The 17,000-nt window shown below is 50.9% G+C and overlaps 2 protein-coding genes across 3 annotated transcripts; one reads left to right on the forward strand and one right to left on the reverse strand.

Annotated features, from left to right (window-relative positions):
* Nucleotides 1-3,961: 3,961 nt before the first annotated feature.
* cunh2orf68 (chromosome unknown C2orf68 homolog) lies at nt 3,962-8,294 on the reverse strand. Its single transcript, XM_007907466.2, has 4 exons — nt 8,030-8,294; nt 6,805-6,920; nt 5,718-5,845; nt 3,962-5,307 (listed from the first exon to the last, which is right to left on the reverse strand). Exons 1-4 carry the CDS (start codon nt 8,158-8,160, stop codon nt 5,185-5,187), a joined length of 498 nt encoding a protein of 165 aa, XP_007905657.1. The 5' UTR covers nt 8,161-8,294; the 3' UTR covers nt 3,962-5,184.
* A 1,019-nt stretch (nt 8,295-9,313) lies between these two features.
* On the forward strand, nt 9,314-16,829 carry usp39 (ubiquitin specific peptidase 39). 2 transcript variants are annotated; one of them, XM_007907469.2, is made up of 13 exons: nt 9,314-9,413; nt 10,040-10,121; nt 10,534-10,628; nt 10,867-11,003; nt 11,868-12,020; nt 12,313-12,538; nt 12,806-12,880; nt 13,428-13,495; nt 13,846-14,034; nt 14,248-14,390; nt 14,702-14,837; nt 15,412-15,498; nt 16,043-16,829. In XM_007907469.2, the coding sequence occupies exons 1-13, from the start codon at nt 9,359-9,361 to the stop codon at nt 16,097-16,099; spliced, it is 1,503 nt and encodes a 500-aa protein (XP_007905660.1). In that variant the 5' UTR covers nt 9,314-9,358; the 3' UTR covers nt 16,100-16,829. The 2 variants fall into 2 exon arrangements, with proteins under 2 accessions (XP_007905660.1, XP_042200375.1); XM_042344441.1 differs by lacking the exon at nt 11,868-12,020.
* The last annotated feature ends 171 nt before the right edge of the window (nt 16,830-17,000 follow it).

Below are 17,000 nucleotides of genomic sequence, written 5' to 3' on the forward strand. Positions count from 1 at the left end.
TGAGAGTGCGAGGGTCCGAGCCAGACTGACACCCAAAGGCAAGGCAATAAGTGCGAGAGGGCACAAGGAAACCAAAGCTTGCTGCTTGACAATCAGCTATCACTGATGGAGGGAGAATGTCTCAACGTGTAGCAAAGTGTTATATCTCCAATTTGCAGTAACGCAGCCTTTATATAGCTCAATCCCAGGAACGTGCGAGAGGCGCTGTGCTCCGCTGTGGTCAGTGACTGTAGCCTGGGGCTTGTGTGACCATTTCCGAGTATCACCGAGCAGTAAGTGAATGTTTGGCAGCTAACAATCGGGCCTGAAGACGGGGCCGTGTAACTGGACTCACTGTATCTCCCGCTGCTTGTACAGTGTGTCAGCCGCGGCCCTGCCATACACAAGGTTATAGGATTAATGTGCTACACTGTAAACCTTCTGGTAAATAAACAACTCCACAGCAGGGCAGCCCGAGTGCCTCGGCCCCACACCGACACTCCCTGATAAGGCCTGGTATCAAATGCAAGGATTATTTTTATTATTGTTATTATGATTATGCGCTGAGTCACTGCTAACCTGTCTTGGGTACTGTGTACCGGCCACTGCTAACCTGTGTTGGTTATCACTCACCCGTCTGGTGCCCTGCGCCCGTCTCTCCCTCCCTTCCCACTCCCCTGTGGACCCTCAGTCAGGAGTGTGGCCTTTGCATTCCATTTTGCTGCTGAATCTAAGCATAAGATTCTTGAAGACGAGATAGAAGGGGCAATAGGAGATACAGTGGACTAGGATCCCTGAGCTCACCAGTCCTTGCATTTGATGCAGCGCCTTATCACGTCGTTGAGACGTCTCAAAGCGCTTCACGGGATACACTGCAGAGGGTAGTGACTGTGTATTTTGTGGGTAAAATATGCCCAGTGGGGGCCCACAAACAGTCGTGGATTGAAGTAACTAATTTATCANTTTTTTTTGAAGGGATTATTACCCTCAGAAAAGCGATTCACCAATCGACTAACAAACAGGTTCCTACTGACTGCTGGTAAACAAAGGCGAGTGCGTGAAGTAATGAAACTTATTTTAGGAATCGAACCCGAGGCGAGGGCTCTAACCGCTACACTACAGGATTCCACATAAAAGGACTGTGGGAAGCTGGCTTCTACATGAAGGCTGAGTTTGGGAGTTTTCCACAGCTCGCTTCTAGAACAAGACGGTTTGTAGGTTTTTCAGAAGAGGCTGAATTTCAGGCCTGATCTTGTTCCCAGGACGGGTGCTGTGTGCGAGGGAGGGAGGGAGGCACAGATGGAGCATATATGCTACCTGGTGGCCATAAAGCTGTCTGCAGTTTATAAAGCTGGCCATAAAGCTATCTCCACAAGCTGCCGAAGCCCTTGTCCATGCCTTTGTCACCACAAGTACTGTACAGGATTTAGTTACTGGTAGTGATTGCTTTTGTAGCCAAACACAGTGGCCATCAATGCCAAAAAGGCCCTAGTGATAGCCATCAAGTGAATAACAGTTTGTGGGTTTATTGGCCAAGCTATGGGGGGTGGGGGGTGGGTGGGATAAGCAAGGTCTGAACTGGCCCCAAGGTAACGTGTTTGGCAACGGAATGTCGGAATCGAGCCCCCCCCCCGTGACAGTCTCTAGTCCTGGTTCCTGAGTCAGGAGGGGCCGCAGTGTCCCAGGGCACTCACTGGTGATGACAGCACAGCCCGGCCCGGCTCATCGGCAGGACCTGGAAGTGCCGACCAGTCACTGGGGGCAGAGAGTCATCCCACTCAGCTCCTGTTAACCCTGCAGCCAAAGCCCTGATGGTTAGGGTGGTCCTCGCTGGACAAGCAGCTGGAGCTTCATGTGAGTGTGTTCCTGCAGTGTGTGTGTGAGTCCGTTCCTGCAATGTGTGTGTGAGTGCGTTCCTGCAATGTGTGTGAGTGTGAGTGTGTTCCTGCAGTGTGTGTGTGTGTGTGTGAGTGCGGGGGGAAATCTCCATGTGTAAGTGACATATCTACATGGATCTCTCAGTCTGGTTTGGAGACTCTTTCAAGTACGTTGATGGGTTTGTGCGTGTATCAGACTTAGGGTCTGACAAAAAAGTAACAGGCTGGACAGGATGCCAGAGAAACTCCCATGGCCTTGCCAATCGTGTTGCTGGATTTTTAATCAAGGGCTGGGAATGTTTCCAAACCTGTCTTGACAGCATTAACACCCTCTATGCCCAGCGGACTGTGTCTGTTCGGGAGAGACTGCTGATTTACAGGCCGGAGGGTGAGGGAGACTTTAACGAGCCAAGAGATGTCGATTAGGTAATGTTCAGGGGTGTGTCAGTGAATGTCTCTCTGCTCCCATCCTGTGCAGGAGTCTCGGTTTGCTAACACGAGTTTCCAGCGCCTTGAACCCACCTCGATCGGCCTGCGGAGAGGCAAGCCGCTGCTGATTAAACTCCGCACCTCCAACTGGTCGAACCATGGCTCAATGGGAAGGGAAGTGTCTCTTGAGCTGTGGGCAATGCTCTCACGCGTTTCATTCCGAGCCGTTGCCCACCAGGAATCTCCAGCGAGTCCCTGGTACCTGCCATCCACCTTGTGAGGCTCAAACCCACACTTATGGATGTTAAATGGCCAACTAGTGACTGTCCTCTTTGGGGGGTGTGTGGAGGGGGTAAGTGGGGTCTCCTCGGAGCTGAACTGACCCCCAAGGTGACGCATTTGCCACGCGTGGGTGGGATGTATAGAATTCTCAGCTTGGTTTGGATGCTGTTAAGCACGGTGATGGGTTTCCACACGTATCAAGACACCTTTGTACAAACCTACAAAGTTTATTTGATAATACTGGGAGTAAAAATTCACAAACAATAACAATCGGTACTGACTACTCTCTATGAGGAGCTAAGATGAGAGAGCATCCCCTTTCCTCAAGTAAAGCCTTGCTGTCACCTTCAGCATCTCAAACCAGACCCATCTCCAGCCAGGCACAGACCAAGCAACAGCGGAAACACAACGGTCAAGTGTTTTCTCTCCCTCCCCCCCAACCCCACACAGTAAAACTCACATCAGTCTGATCTTTATAAATCGTATCAACTCCTAAGTTGCACATTCACCCGAGTCCCATTCAGTCTCCAATCGAACCCACTTAGATTTCTTTGCGCACCTCGTATTGATCGCCTGCTAATTGGTAACCCCACTCCCCTGCCCTCCATTACGTTGGGACGTCCTCCCGACGTGAAAGGCGCTTCGCAAATGTAATTTTGTATTGTGTTTGTATTCCTCACGCGGTCACCGGCTGCTTTGAATTGCGGGAACCGCAGGCTACACCCATCTCCGGGTGCCCAGAAGAACTTCATTTCCTGCGATTCAATGTGATTCCGACGTTTAAGCTCCCGAGATGCTGCCACGGTGAAGACACATGTGAAAGGTGGAGTTTCCCCAGCACTACGTCTGCCTGGACTGTGAGCTCCAACCCACAGCCGTCAGGCCCAGAGGTGAGAGCATTACAAAGCCAGTCAGGCTGACACGTGATCTGGGTGCGACTGCTGTCCACAGACCTGATCACAATAACGTCACACTTAAAAACCTCGGTAATAACCGTAATAACAGGCACACGATTCCACAAGATTCACATGATATTTCCTGCTGCGGATCTGAACCCCAGAACTCCCGCCCTCACAAGTCACGGTTATCACTCAGTGCCCTTTAGAAACATCCTCCCGGCTCCTCTGATGGCTCAGTGGGTGAGTCAAGCCACCGGCCAGTCAGATACGATCATACAGACAGCTCTGTGCCTCAGCCAATATCTGTGCCACAGGGTTAGACGGCCTCTGCCCCCACCCTTTCGAACTCCATCCCACAGTCCCTTCTCCTCGACCCCCGCTCCCTTCTTCAACACCCTCCTCTTCCGCCACCCTCCTACCCCCACCCTCCCTGACCTCCACCCCTCCTGATCCCAATCCCCAGCTCGGATCCAAATCCCTGACTGTCCAGCAGTTTGGGACACCCTCCTGACGTGAAAGACTCCATGTAAATGTCATTTGTTGTCCACAATCACCCACTGTGATAACAGCCACTTGGCTGAGGTATTGGAGGGAGCTTTGGTGGAAACATAGCACAGATACATGTCTAACTCAGCACCTCACTAACCCAATAATAAGCACAATAATAACAGCTGCCCTGACTGAGCTCAGCCCACCCTGCAGTTCCTGGAGTGTACAGCTCAGGACATCACCAGGGGTTGCTGTATGTCTGCACAGAAACCCAGGGAACAAAACATTGGTTTATTTTTTCAATGAGTATAAAATCTGGCCATAATGAGGAAAACTAGACGTTTATAGTCCCTCAAAATATCTGATGGGTATTTCCAATCTTGGAAACAATCTTAAATAAAGCTATTTCATGATATCCCGAAGAGGTTGACTAAAATGTGCAAAGACAGCCATTGATAAAGGTGTGGGTCGAGAGGACTTGTGAAGCACTCACTCTGTGCGTGCGTGTTAATCATCAGGTCACCTAATCCAATGCAGGACTCAATTAGGTGGTGATGAACATTTTGGAACAATTTGCGAAGTGAAGGGGAGCTGAGCTGTGTGTGTGGTGTGTGTAGGGAGTCGTTCAGCTCACACCAGCATCCTTTGCACTGTGACTGGACACTGTCAAGCTTCCAGCTGCCGTTGGGAAGATACTGTACTAACTTTTCGGGTTTATTTCCTGACTGCTCTTGACGCAGCACAGGAGAACTCCAGGCATTCCCGCTGGCTTGCGTTTCTGAAATCCAGTGTCAGGGTTCAGAAATTCCCTCCATCCCATGGGCACAGTCACCAAATCCCTCCCCGGAATTTCATTTGAAGTGCAGACCTATTTTGGGAATGCTGATGAATGACAGTGACTCGCTGATATCCCTCTCTGCCCTGTATATACTGATAACCCGTGTTGTGCTGTTCATTTATACCAAGTCCTGTTGGCTTGTACCCTCTTCAGCAATAAACTACAGCTCTTTCTTTACCTCGTCCCAGTCCCACACACACAACAATTCCTGCTTTTTGTTTTATCCTGACCACTGATGTCAGATCTCTCTGCAACCACCACCCCTTTGGGTCCCAGTCACCCGCATCCATCTCCCCGCATTTCAACACAACAGGGAATGTCAGGGCGGGGGAGTGTAGGGGGTGGGGGAAAGAGGAGAAACAAAACTTTAGATCGTCAGCCAGACTCTGGCTCAGCGTTTCCATAGTCTCTTTTCCATTTCTTCCTGGATTCGGAGTCTCAAAGCTTCCCTCAGGGCAGGCTCCAGCCTGTTCCTAATGCCAATCTGCTCTGCCACTTTCTTGGGGTCATCTCCCTGTGCAGAGAGAGAAATAATAATAACCCTTGCATTTGATATAGAGCCTTATCACGTTGACGAGACGTCTCAAAGCGCTTCACAGGATACACTGTAAAGTGTAGTGACTGTATTTTGTGGGTGAAACACGGCAGCCAATTGCGCACAGCAGCGTCCCACAAACAGTCAGGGATTGAGTGACCAAATTATTATTATTTGTTTTTTTGGAGGGAATATTACCCCCGGAAAGCGATCCACCAATCGACTAACAAGCGGGTTCCTACTTATTGCTAGGTAAACAGAACATGTGATTTAAGGAAACTTGCCTAAGGTTTTGCTCTGCCCAGGAATCTAACCCGGGTCCTCTCGCTTGCGAGGCAAATGCTCTAGCCACTATGCTAATGGACGCACCTCTCTCAGGGAAACTATACCTGATGGATGACAACAGAGGTGACTATCTTATCGTCAGCTTGAAACTCGAGGCAGAAAAGTTCTGGGTTCTGTGGCTCGGTCTCTGTCTCTGAGCTGCTCTCAGTTGAGTCTTCAACCTCGGCTCCATCTGTGGGGAAAGGTCAGTAAATTGTTTCCATTAACCAAAGCTCAGGATCGTTCATTAATAAATAATATAATAATCCTTGCATTTTGATATAGTGCTTTTCACGTCAATGGGTGATTGTGTATATTGTGTGCTCGGGGCTGGGGTGTGGGTGAGGAGCCTAGTCAACCTAGTTTGGAGACTGTACTGCATACAAGGCCAGGCTGCTGATGATGATGATGAAGCTTTACTGTGGCCTTAGTGGAGTCTGACTGATGTCTGCAGACACAGACCCACTGGAGGTTTCCAATTGTGAAGCCATCGAGTCAGATGTGTCCACATCCCAGACTTTGTTAAGTATATTGACTTGACACTAAGGACAGTGAAACCACAGACACTGCGTTCAGCAAGGTATCCTTCAGCAACGACAAGACCCACAGGGAGGGGCAAAATACATTCAACACAGTACATATTAACATTTAAATTCATTCCTCTAGATGTTTCAAAGCGCTTCAGAGGATATACTGTAGAGTAATGTGGCACAGCAGTGTCCCACAGTCAGCCATGGAGTGAGTGCTAGCAGGGATGAGGGGGTTATAGCTTAAACAAATGGATCTGTTTTCACTGTAACAGATGGTTAAGAGGAGAGGTGGCAGCCTGGCGCAGTTGGTATCACTCTCACCAATGAGTTCAAGTCCCACATTGGTACTTTGAACTCCCAGTCTAGTCTGACAAGCCGAGGAAACAACAACTTGCATTTATAATGTCCTTCATCTGGGCAACATCTCGGAGTGTTTAACAGTAGCGTGGTTTGATCCTGAGTTGGAAAGGGAGAGGAGATAACCCGAAGGCACAGTTGAAGGGGAAAGTCCTCAGGGTTATTTGAACACGGAGGGAGTGAGGCAAGGAAGGAGTTGTAGTTGTAGAAATTCAGGCAAAGAGGCTGAGCGCACGGCTGACAATTATAGGCAAGTTGTCCTTACTCTTGTGCCGGGGGTGATAGACCTGGAGGTCAGGTCTTCGGGGACGGACTGGACCTGGCGTCTGCCTTTTCTTCTGCCTCTCTTTCGCCTGCCTGACCTCCTTGTCGTAATCGTCTCTGAAAGGGGCAGAACATTCCTCATTTAGTTATTGGATCACCAATTCAGATCACTTGTCCTTTTACCTCAGACCGTGTCTGCAATGACAATAATTACGTTTAGCCCTCCCCTCACAGCTTGGAAAAATTTGACTTGTTACACCTTTTGTGATAATTTCCTATGACCTTTTTCTTTCCTGTCGTATTTGTGTCTTGATCACTATTTGTATTCTGACCGTTGCTCTCATCCTCTCCTTGCCTTATATCTTGTTTCCACCCTCTCCCCCCACCCTCCTCCACTTACTGGTTTAAAGCTTTTTCTACAGTCCTGTTTATCCTATCTTGGTCCCAGCCCTGATCAGGTTCAGCCCATCCCAGCAGTACGGCTCATGCCTGTCCCAGTATTGGTGTCAGTGTCCCATGAAAGGGTGCCCCTCCTCACACCAATCTCTCAGCCACACCTTCACTTCCCTGATCTGTTTTATCTCTGGGCCAATTACCAGGTGACTCGGGTTACAATCCGGAGATCACCACCTCCGAGGTCCTGTTTATTAATTTAACCGCTAGCTCTTGACGCGCCCTCAGGAGGACCTTCCTTCTTGCTCTTTCCTTCGTCGTTGGTGGATAACGACAACCGGCTCCCTCCTGCCGCTGTGAAATAACCCTTACGCTGGCACCGGGAAGGCCACCCACCCGCCCGGACTCTCCCTCTCGACTGCAGAGGGACACCCTCGATCCCCTTAATTATATCAGAGGATTATGCAGCACAGAACGAGGCCATTCAACCCATTGTGTGTGAAAAGAGCTATGTCCCAAACCATTCCCTTCATCCCGCCTTCCCTCTACGCTGATTGGCCGCTAGGGGAAGAATCCTGGCTCCTGAATGGCTATGGCTGCTGTCAATCACCCCGTCCTGTCATCCCACCCTCTCCGTGCTGATTGGGTGCTATGAAGAGAATCCTGGCTGCTGAATGGCTACGGTTACTGTCAATCACCCAACCCTGTCCTCCCGCCCCCTCTCCATGCTGATTGGTGGCTAGCTGGAGAATCCTGGCTGCTGATTGGCTAATGCCGCTGTCAGTCACGTCTCGGCGAGAGGGTTGGCAAAGGGCGCCGAGCGGAGGCCGAACCTGGCGATCTGGTTGCGGCGGATGTGGCGAACGAAGCCGTGGCTCATGTCGAGCCGAGCGGATTTCGGCGCCTTGTTGTCCCGGGCGCCGGTGTGGTCGGGCTCAGGCTCCGGGTCGCTCCAAACCTCCATCCGGCCCGTGTGCCGTGTGCCGTGCGCCGCGGGGCTGAGCGGGCGCCCAGGCGGCCAACCAGCTGCTTCCCCGGAGTGATGGAGGCGGCCGAGCCTCACACTCCCATCACAGTGCACCTCCTGCCCTCAGCGACGCAACTGAGGACCAACAATAATCCTTACTTTTTATTTGTTGATTGTAATAATTGTAATAATAATCTTTACTTATATTTCGGTCCGTAAAACACACAGTTATTCCACTTTACAGTTTATTCTGTGAAGCGCTCTTCGGACATCCCGAAGACTTGATGAGGCGCTGTATCCAATCTAGTGCAAGGATTATTATTAGGATTCTGTTTGGTAATTTTAATAATAATAGTAGTAATACTTACTTGCATTTGTAATTGTAATACTACCCTTTTCAGAGGAGAAACGCGGTCAAAACATAGCGAGCGCCCACCAGAAAATGATTATGCACTACTTCTTGTGATGGTGATTTAATTATTGTAATTTTTTATTTGATTTATTAAAATTTATTTAATTTATGGGTTTGTGTGTGAACTGTATTTTTCTCCACACTTAGAAATTCTACTCAAACAACGAACCAGGAGAATACCTTAATAACTTACAATGAAATCCGCTGAAGCACTTTAGGAAATCATGGGATTTAAACGTTCTGAGACGCCGTCCGGCGTGGAGGACGCTATATAAATCCAAGTTGTTGTAGTTGTTGTTCATATGATTAAATTATTATATTAAAACTCCGGGCAAGTGACAACACCTAAGAACATAAGAATTTGCTGGATGGAAGACCTTGGTCCATCCATTTTGCCTTCCATCATCCTGGCAGTCGCTGGACATGTCCCGACCCAAACTACACACTGCATATACTGCAAATTATTATTTAGTAATAGTTTAATTGTGGTATATCCCGACGTGAGGACATATTATTTAAATAATATAACAGCTCGACCATATCCCACTGTGTTATACCCGAAGCGAAACGGTTATTAAATCACCAGTTCAATAATCAAATTATTATTTAAACTTATCATTTAAATAATTATCGCACGAGATTATTTGGTGCCAGAAAATGATCTCCTGGGGATGGGCTGAGACGCTGACGCTACACTGGACGATTAGCCCTCGAAGCGGCTGAAAGTGGCAACTCCGGGCGCGCGGCCGCTCGGCCTCCGGCGGGTGGCGGTGACGGTTGGTGATGGCGGCGCTGAAGCGGGAGCGGGAAGAAGCGGAGGCCGAGGAGGAGTCGCCAGGTACCGGGTCCCGGGGCTCCGTGAGGGGGAGGCGGGTCCGGGAGAGGCTGTGGGTGGGGGGAGGTATTATACCCCCGGGAGGGCGGGGGGGGGGGTGTTCTAGAAGCGTCTGTGGCTGTGTGTTGGGGGTGGAAGGTTCTGGAAGAGTCTGTGTGTGTGGGGGGTGGGGGGGGGTCGGTGGGTGGTGGGGGTGGGGGGTGAGGTGTGGGGGCGCAGGGGTGAGGTGTGGGGGGGTTAGGGGGTGAGGGGGGGGTGAGGTGTGGGGGGGTTAGGGGGTGAGGGGGGTGAGGGGGGGTGAGGTGTGGGGGGGCAGGGGTGAGGGGGGTGAGGTGGGGGGGGTTAGGGGGGGGGTGAGGTGTGGGGGGGTTAGGGGGTGAGGGGGGGTGAGGTGTGGGGGGTTAGGGGGTGAGGGGGGGTTGGGGGGTGAGGGGGGTGGGTGTGGGGGGCCAGGGGGTGAGGGGGGGTGTCAGTCGGTCGGTGGGTGGGGGGGTGAGGTGTTTCTATGGGGCTATATGGTGTCGGGTAGAATGGATGTGGGGGGTTGTAGAGGAGGACGTACAGACAGACTGAGGGGGTGGGGGGGGTTCGGGGGGTTTGTCTCTGACTCCCTCTCCTCTCGTTGACAGTGGCCTCGAAGTGCTCACGGCTTCACAGTGAGTCTGAGGACGATCGAAGCCGACATTGCCCGTACCTGGACACCATCAACAGGTGAGTGAGACGGACGACGACGACAACAGTTCGCACGTCTCTCGCGCCCTTCGCACACAGCGCTCACGCCAACCTCCTCGCTGCGGGGACGAAGACATGACTGGTTTCTTCTGTCAGATTCTCCAGCAAACGATCCTCCCATTTGATGGAAACTGTTAAGACGTAGGAGCGAGAGAGAAATGCTTGGCCAAAAGAAGCCCATCCAGTCCGCCTTGCACCCAACTGGCGGTCGCTTGCACATAAGTCCCGAACTGGTTCTGGCGTTCTGGGACTTCCAGCGCCTTGCACGTCCTGGTCCTGCTGACCTAAAAGGCGCTGTGGAAAATGTAACGTGTTGTTGTGAGTTGCTCTTGCCAGGCGCCAAGCTGGAGAAGTTGAGGCCCTGCTAACCGTTATCTGCTTGTGTTGACAGGAGTGTCCTGGACTTTGACTTTGAGAAGCTGTGCTCGGTCTCCCTCTCCCACATTAATGTCTACGCCTGCCTGGTGTGTGGCAAGTACTTCCAAGGTAAACGTTTCATCCAACCAGCTATCTCCTTTCCTCCTGAATGCTTTCATGCACGTTGACCCATCTCGCCACGCAAGCGAGGGGACCCGGGTTTGATTCCTGGGCAGGGAGAAACCTTAGCCAAGTTTCCTTACTCCACACGTAACCTCTGTTTAATTAGCAAGAAGTAGGAACCCGGTTGTCAGTTGATTAGCGGATCACTTTTCCAATGGATGTGACTGTGTTTTTTGCTCCCCAGGGCGTGGGCTGAAGTCATTCGCTAACATTCACAGTGTCCAGGTGGGACATCACGTCTTCCTGAACTTGCACACACTCAAGTTCTACTGCTTACCCGACAACTATGAGATCATTGATTCCTCACTGGAGGACATCACGGTAAGCCACCGCAGTTAGCATTAAACAGTGATAACTCAGCCACAGTACAATACTGTTAGTATTAAACAGAGATAACACAGCCACAGTACAATACTGTGGAGTCCTGCAGCTCAGTGGTTAGAGCACTCACTTTGCAAGCGAGAGACCTGAGTTCAATTCCAGGCAGAGGGCGAAACCTTGGGCAAGTTTCCTTACTCCACACAGAGCCTAATAATAATCCCTCCAAAACCAAAAACAATAATAAATTGGTCATTTTCAATCTACGACTGTTTGTGGGACATTGCTGTGCGCAATTGGCTGCCGCGTTCGTCCACAAATATACAGTCAATTCACTTTACAGAGTGTTCTGTGAAGCGCTTTGGGACGTCCTCCCGACGTGAAAAGCGCTATATCAAATGCAAGGATTATTATTATTATTATACTGTTCAGCCCCTTTAACTGTCTCAATCCCTTTGTCTCGCCACCTCCTTGTCCATCTTCACATCCCACCTGAAGACCTTCCTCTTCAACAGCGCCTACGGTCACCTCCCCTCTCTCCCCGGCTTGCCGTCGTGCTCCGCCACTATTTTGCACGGAGCAATGTCCCACAAACAGCCATAAAGTGAATGATCGCTGCATCACACACCACAGACTGGTTTAGGTTGATGTGCACAGTATAGTATAGGCTGAATGCAGGCAGGCACCACACTACACTGGAGCTGAGAGAGCAGCGATAGTTCAGGCGTGTTTACCTCTCATGTGATAAGGCGCTATATCAAATGCAAGGATTATTATCATGAGGTGGTGAGTGTCCTCAGGCTGAGGGCAGTGCTACTGCCTGTGGGCAGTGAGTGTTGTGACTGACCTGAAGCCTCTCTGTTTCAGTACGTGCTGAAACCCACCTTCACCAAGCTGCACATAGCAAACCTGGACAAGCAGAGCCGACTGTCCAGGGCTTACGATGGCACAACCTACCTCCCCGGCATCGTCGGCCTCAACAACATCAAAGCCAATGACTATGCTAATGTGGTGCTACAGGTAAAGTCTTGATTCAAATTAAAAAACTCAGCCTAAACCAACCCATAAAGTACATGTCGAGTCCTTGCTCTTCGACCCCGCCTTCGGTCACCCTCCTACCCTCACCCCTCCCTGCCCTCCACACTACCCGCTCTCCACCCCTCCTGATGCCAACCCCCGGCTCGGGTCCAAATTCCTGAGTGTCCAGCGCCTTGGGAAAGGCCCCCGTGTAAATGTCCTGTTGTTGTTGAGGAGGCGGAATGCTGGATGGAGGGCAGTTTACAGTGTGAAGGTTCACCTCTGTGTGTTTCAGGCCCTGTCTAACGTGCCTCCGCTGAGGAATTACTTCCTGGAGGAGGAGAATTACCGGGAGATCAAGCGGCCGCCGGGGGACATCATGTTCCTGCTGGTGCAGCGCTTCGGGGAGCTGATGAGGAAGCTGCGCAATCCCAGGAACTTCAAGGCCCACGTCTCCCCCCACGAGATGCTGCAGGCCGTCGTGTTGTGCAGCAAGAAACGCTTCCAGATCACCAAGCAAGGTCTGTAAGAGAGAATGTGTGTGTGAGAGAGTGTGCGTCTGTGTGCGAGAGTGTGTGTGCGTGTGCAGTGTCTGTGTGAGAGTGTGTGTGTGTGCAGTGTGTCTGTATCTATGTGTCTGTGAGTGTGAGAGTGTGTTGGTCTGAGAGTGTGTGTGTCACTCTGTCTGTCACTTGTGTGTGTGTGTCACTGTTTCTGTGTGTGCAGTGAACCTGTGTGTCGCTGTGTCTGTGTTTCTCACACTGTAACGTGTGTCTTTGCCTTCCCAGGTGATGCTGTGGATTTCCTGTCCTGGTTCCTGAATGCGCTGCACATGGCGCTGGGCGGGAGCAAGAAGAAGAAGAGTAAGTGATGCTTGTGCCCTGCTGTCTTCCTAACAACAACCAACCATTTACACGGCAGCTTTCACAAGGACGTCCCAAGGCTCTGGAGAGTCAGGGATTTGGACCCGAGCTGGGGGTTGGGATCAGGAGGGGTGGAGGGCAGGGAAGGTGGGGGTAGGAGGGTGATCGAAGAGGAGGGTTTTGAGAAGGGTCTTGAAGGAGGCGAGGGAGGGGCGAGGCGAAGGGGTTCGACCATGCTTCCTCACCTCCCCCCTCCCCCGGCTGACATGAATCTCCATCACTGTTAAGACGCTGCACCAAGTGAAAGGCACCGTGTAAATGTAAGTTGCTGCTGTTGTTGCTGACACTGACTGTCCACATCTCACGATGGACATTTGGAGAAAGTACCTTATTAGACACGATATCAAATGCAAGGATTATTATTGTAATTATCAATGTGAGCTGTCTCTGGTACTGATGGTGATGGAGCTCAGTGTGTCGCTGTGTGAGCTTTGCTGATTTTGTCTGTGAGTGGCTCTAACCTTGGAATCTCGTCCTTCGTATCCAGCGATTATCAACGGGGTTTTCCAGGGATCCATGCGGATATTTTCCAAAAAGCTGCCTCCTCCTGACCTGGTTAGTGCCCTCTGTTTTGTTCCCTCTCTCTCTCTCTCTCTCTGCCCTTCCTAGAGGGTTTGTACCTCGTGTAAATTTCCAAGCCACGCCGAGCATTCTGTCCTTGAGGTGACACATGAAACCCAGTTCCTGTCTCCCTGTTGTAGTTGTCTCATCTGCCTGTTCGGGAGGATGTTAAAGATCTCCCGCAGCGCTATTCGAAAAGAGAAGGGAGTTTCTCTCTCTCTATCTCTCTCTCCCGTGTCCTGGCCGACAATCCCCCAGGTAGTAACAACAGCTGTATGTGACACTGCTGTGCGCAATTGGCTGCCATGTTTCGCTCGTCTCCTCACTTCCTCACCTCACACCAGACGCCCGAGGAGAAGGAACAGTTGCTGGAGACGGAGGAGTTTAAGGAGACGATGACAGAGTCTACGTTTCTGTACCTGACCCTGGACCTGCCCACAGCCCCTCTGTACAAGGACGAAAAAGAGCAGCTCATTATCCCCCAAGTGCCGCTGTTCAACATTCTGGCAAAATTCAACGGCATCACCGAAAAGGTAGGAGCCTCCTCTCTGCTCAGTGTGTGTGTGTGTGTGAGCTCGGCTCAGTGTGTGTCATCCTTGGAAATGTTAGCTGAAGGGAACAGTGGGGATATTCCCTGGATGCAGTGTGTTACTGTGTGCCTGGGGTTGGGGTACAGTGTGTTACTGTGTGCCTGGGGTTGGGGGGAGTGGCTGTGGAGGCTGACAGGAACTATGCTGTTTGGCCAGGAATACAAAACCTACAAGGAGAACTTCCTGAAGAGGTTCCAGTTGACGAAACTGCCTCCGTACCTGATCTTCTACATCAAGCGCTTCACCAAGAACAACTTCTTCGTGGAGAAGAATCCCACCATCGTCAACTTCCCCATCACGTAAGTGACAACAGACGACACAACATGACATTACACAGAGCCTCCTGTCAGGAGGACGTTCCAAGGCGCTGGATGTGACTGATTGCAGCTCAGGTTGGGATCCTGAGCTCTGACCCCTGTTCCCAGCTTGTGTTTAATGGGGGGGGGCGCACCTCAATTTAGCCTGGTTGTCGGTGGTGGTGGGGGGCTGTGTGTGTGTGTCTGTGCTGATGGCTGTGTGCGAGTGTGTGTGTGATGGCTGTGTGTGCGAGAGAGAGAGAGAGAGAGAGATGTCCCTCAGTGAGCTCTGCTAATGACAGTCTGTGTTACAGGAATGTTGACCTGAGAGAGTACCTGTCAGAGGAAGTCCAGGCGGCTCACAAACACACGACCTATGACCTGATCGCCAACGTGGTGCACGATGGGAAACCAGGAGAAGGCGCTTACCGTGTGCATGTGCTTCATCACGTGAGTACAGCCGTGTCTACGTGTACACCCTCACACAGGATAGCGTGCGAGTACAGCCACAGTGTGTACATGTACAGTCCCCCTCACACAGGGTAGTGTGTAGTGCAGCCACAGTGTGTACATGTCCACAGTCCCCCTCACACCGGGTAGTGTGTAGTACAGCCACAGTGTGTACATGTACAGTTCCCCTCACACCGGGTAGTGTGTAGTACAGCCACAGTGTGTACATGTACAGTCGCCCTCACACCGGGTGGAATCCCAGAGCGTGTGACAGTGGCGGAACACGACCCTGAGCCAGGGCAACCGTAGGCGCAGTTGAAGATAAAGGTTTTCAGGCACTACCTGAAGATGGGGAAGGAGGGGGTCAAAGCGGAGGGATTGGGGGAAGGATCCCAAACTTCTGGGCATAGTGACTGAAAACACGATTATTTATTTAGAGACAAAAATAGAGAAATTATTTAGCGAGAAAGAGCTGATAGAGGGACAGTTGTTATAGCAGGAGAGGAGGTACAGCACAGAATCGGTGTCTGTGTTAGTCGATAGCCTGTGCTAACCCTGAGCTGATCTGTCACAGGGCACAGGGAAGTGGTACGAGCTCCAGGATCTGCAGGTGATCGACATCTTACCCCAGATGATCACACTGTCCGAGGCCTACATCCAGGTAAGTGATTAACACCGTAGCCTTTCTGCTGCTGTGTGTAGCGTCCTGTACCTCAGTGGTTAAAGCGCTCGCCTCGCAAACAACAGGACCTGGGTTCGATTCCCGGGCAGAGCGAAACCTGAGACAAGTTTCCTTACTCCACACACTCTCCGCTGTTTATCTAGCAATAAGTAACCCTAACCCTGTTGTTAGACGATTGGTGAATCGCTTTCTGGGGGTAATAATCCCTTCAAAAAAATAATAATAATAATTTGGTCACTCAATCCACGCCTCCGGGACACTGCTGTGCACCGTTTGGTGCCATTTTTCGGCCACAAAACACCCAGTCACTACAATTTACAGTATATTCTGTGAAGTGTGTTGAGATGTCTCAACGGCGTGACAAGGCGCTGTATCAAACGCAAGGATTATTGTTGTTATAGAGCTTAACACGCGGAGGCCTATTTCGTTGGTAAAATCTGTGTAAATGTGGGTGTGCGAGTGGGTGGCTGATTATTTTAAGTCAAACGTGACATGAAAGAGCTTAACGTGTGGTTATTAACAGATCTGGAAGAGACGTGAGGACAGTGATGAGGGGCAGCCTCGTGAAAAAGGAGCCTGAGCAGCACACGCCCCTTCAGCTCCGAGACCCCACACACGGAGACCCTCAGACTGACTGTATATAAACTCTCTCAGAGGGGGCTGGCAAGCTGGAACAGAGGGAGGCGTTGGTCCCACAAGACACAGGCATGTACTCCTGGCACTATCAACTCCTCAACACGCTACATATATCTACGTGACCCCCTTCTACCGTAACCATCGATAGCTGCAGTGTAGAGAGAGCTGGAATTCTCTCATTCTCCAGATCAAACCTCCACTGGTTTTGTCCTCTCTCTCCCGTCAATGGCAAGTTATGTGGTTAGAATCCAGCAGTTTCCCCACTGAACCCCAAGCCTTGGCTCTCGCCAACCTGCGCCTAATACTCTCCAGAATTAGGTAAGTAGGATGCGTCCCTCCAGGGAGAGAGAGGGGGAGAGTGTCCCATTCCAACAATCTATCTCTGGGACTTCCATGTGTAGGTGAGATGTGGGGAATTCTCCGCTTGCTGTGGAGACTCTTAATCATGGTGACGGGTTTGTGTGTGTGTCAGACTGGGCAAGAAACCAAATGCTGCCTGTGTTTGACTGCTGCCAGGACAGGGAGTGGCTGGTTAGCCCAAGCCGGGGAGCACAGTGATGGAGGATGTTTGTGTCTGTGTTATACAGTTATACTGTGCCAGGGCCCATGTTTACCTTGTGGATGATTTCTCCACCAGTGGGAAAATTAAAGACATTGCGAGATATGTTCCGAAACGTAGCTTTAAAAAAATTGTTGTTTTCATACAAAAAGTGTATTGTTTTCAGGCTGTTCCAAAGAGATCTCTTGTCCAGTTCATGATCTCTTGTCCGTGTTTGGGAATGAATTCCTGAGCAGTGCAAAACCTTAGGCAAGTTTCCTGACTCCACACGGACACACACACTTCT

Source organism: Callorhinchus milii, unplaced genomic scaffold, assembly GCF_018977255.1.
Source record: "Callorhinchus milii isolate IMCB2004 unplaced genomic scaffold, IMCB_Cmil_1.0 Scaffold28, whole genome shotgun sequence".
Taxonomy (NCBI): Eukaryota; Metazoa; Chordata; class Chondrichthyes; order Chimaeriformes; family Callorhinchidae; genus Callorhinchus; species Callorhinchus milii.

Bases quoted from the DNA above. Each gene is read 5' to 3' on its own strand.
- cunh2orf68 (XM_007907466.2), bottom strand. From the start codon at position 8,160: ATGGAGGTTTGGAGCGACCCGGAGCCTGAGCCCGACCACACCGGCGCC. The intron at 5,846-6,804 runs GTAAGGACAACT...CTTTCCCCACAG, and splicing joins CTATCACCCCCGGCACAAGA to ATGGAGCCGAGGTTGAAGAC. The intron at 5,308-5,717 runs GTATAGTTTCCC...CTCTCTGCACAG, and splicing joins CCTCTGTTGTCATCCATCAG to GGAGATGACCCCAAGAAAGT.
- usp39 (XM_007907469.2), top strand. From the start codon at position 9,359: ATGGCGGCGCTGAAGCGGGAGCGGGAAGAAGCGGAGGCCGAGGAGGAG. The intron at 12,021-12,312 runs GTAAAGTCTTGA...TGTGTGTTTCAG, and splicing joins ATGCTAATGTGGTGCTACAG to GCCCTGTCTAACGTGCCTCC. The intron at 12,539-12,805 runs GTCTGTAAGAGA...TTGCCTTCCCAG, and splicing joins CTTCCAGATCACCAAGCAAG to GTGATGCTGTGGATTTCCTG.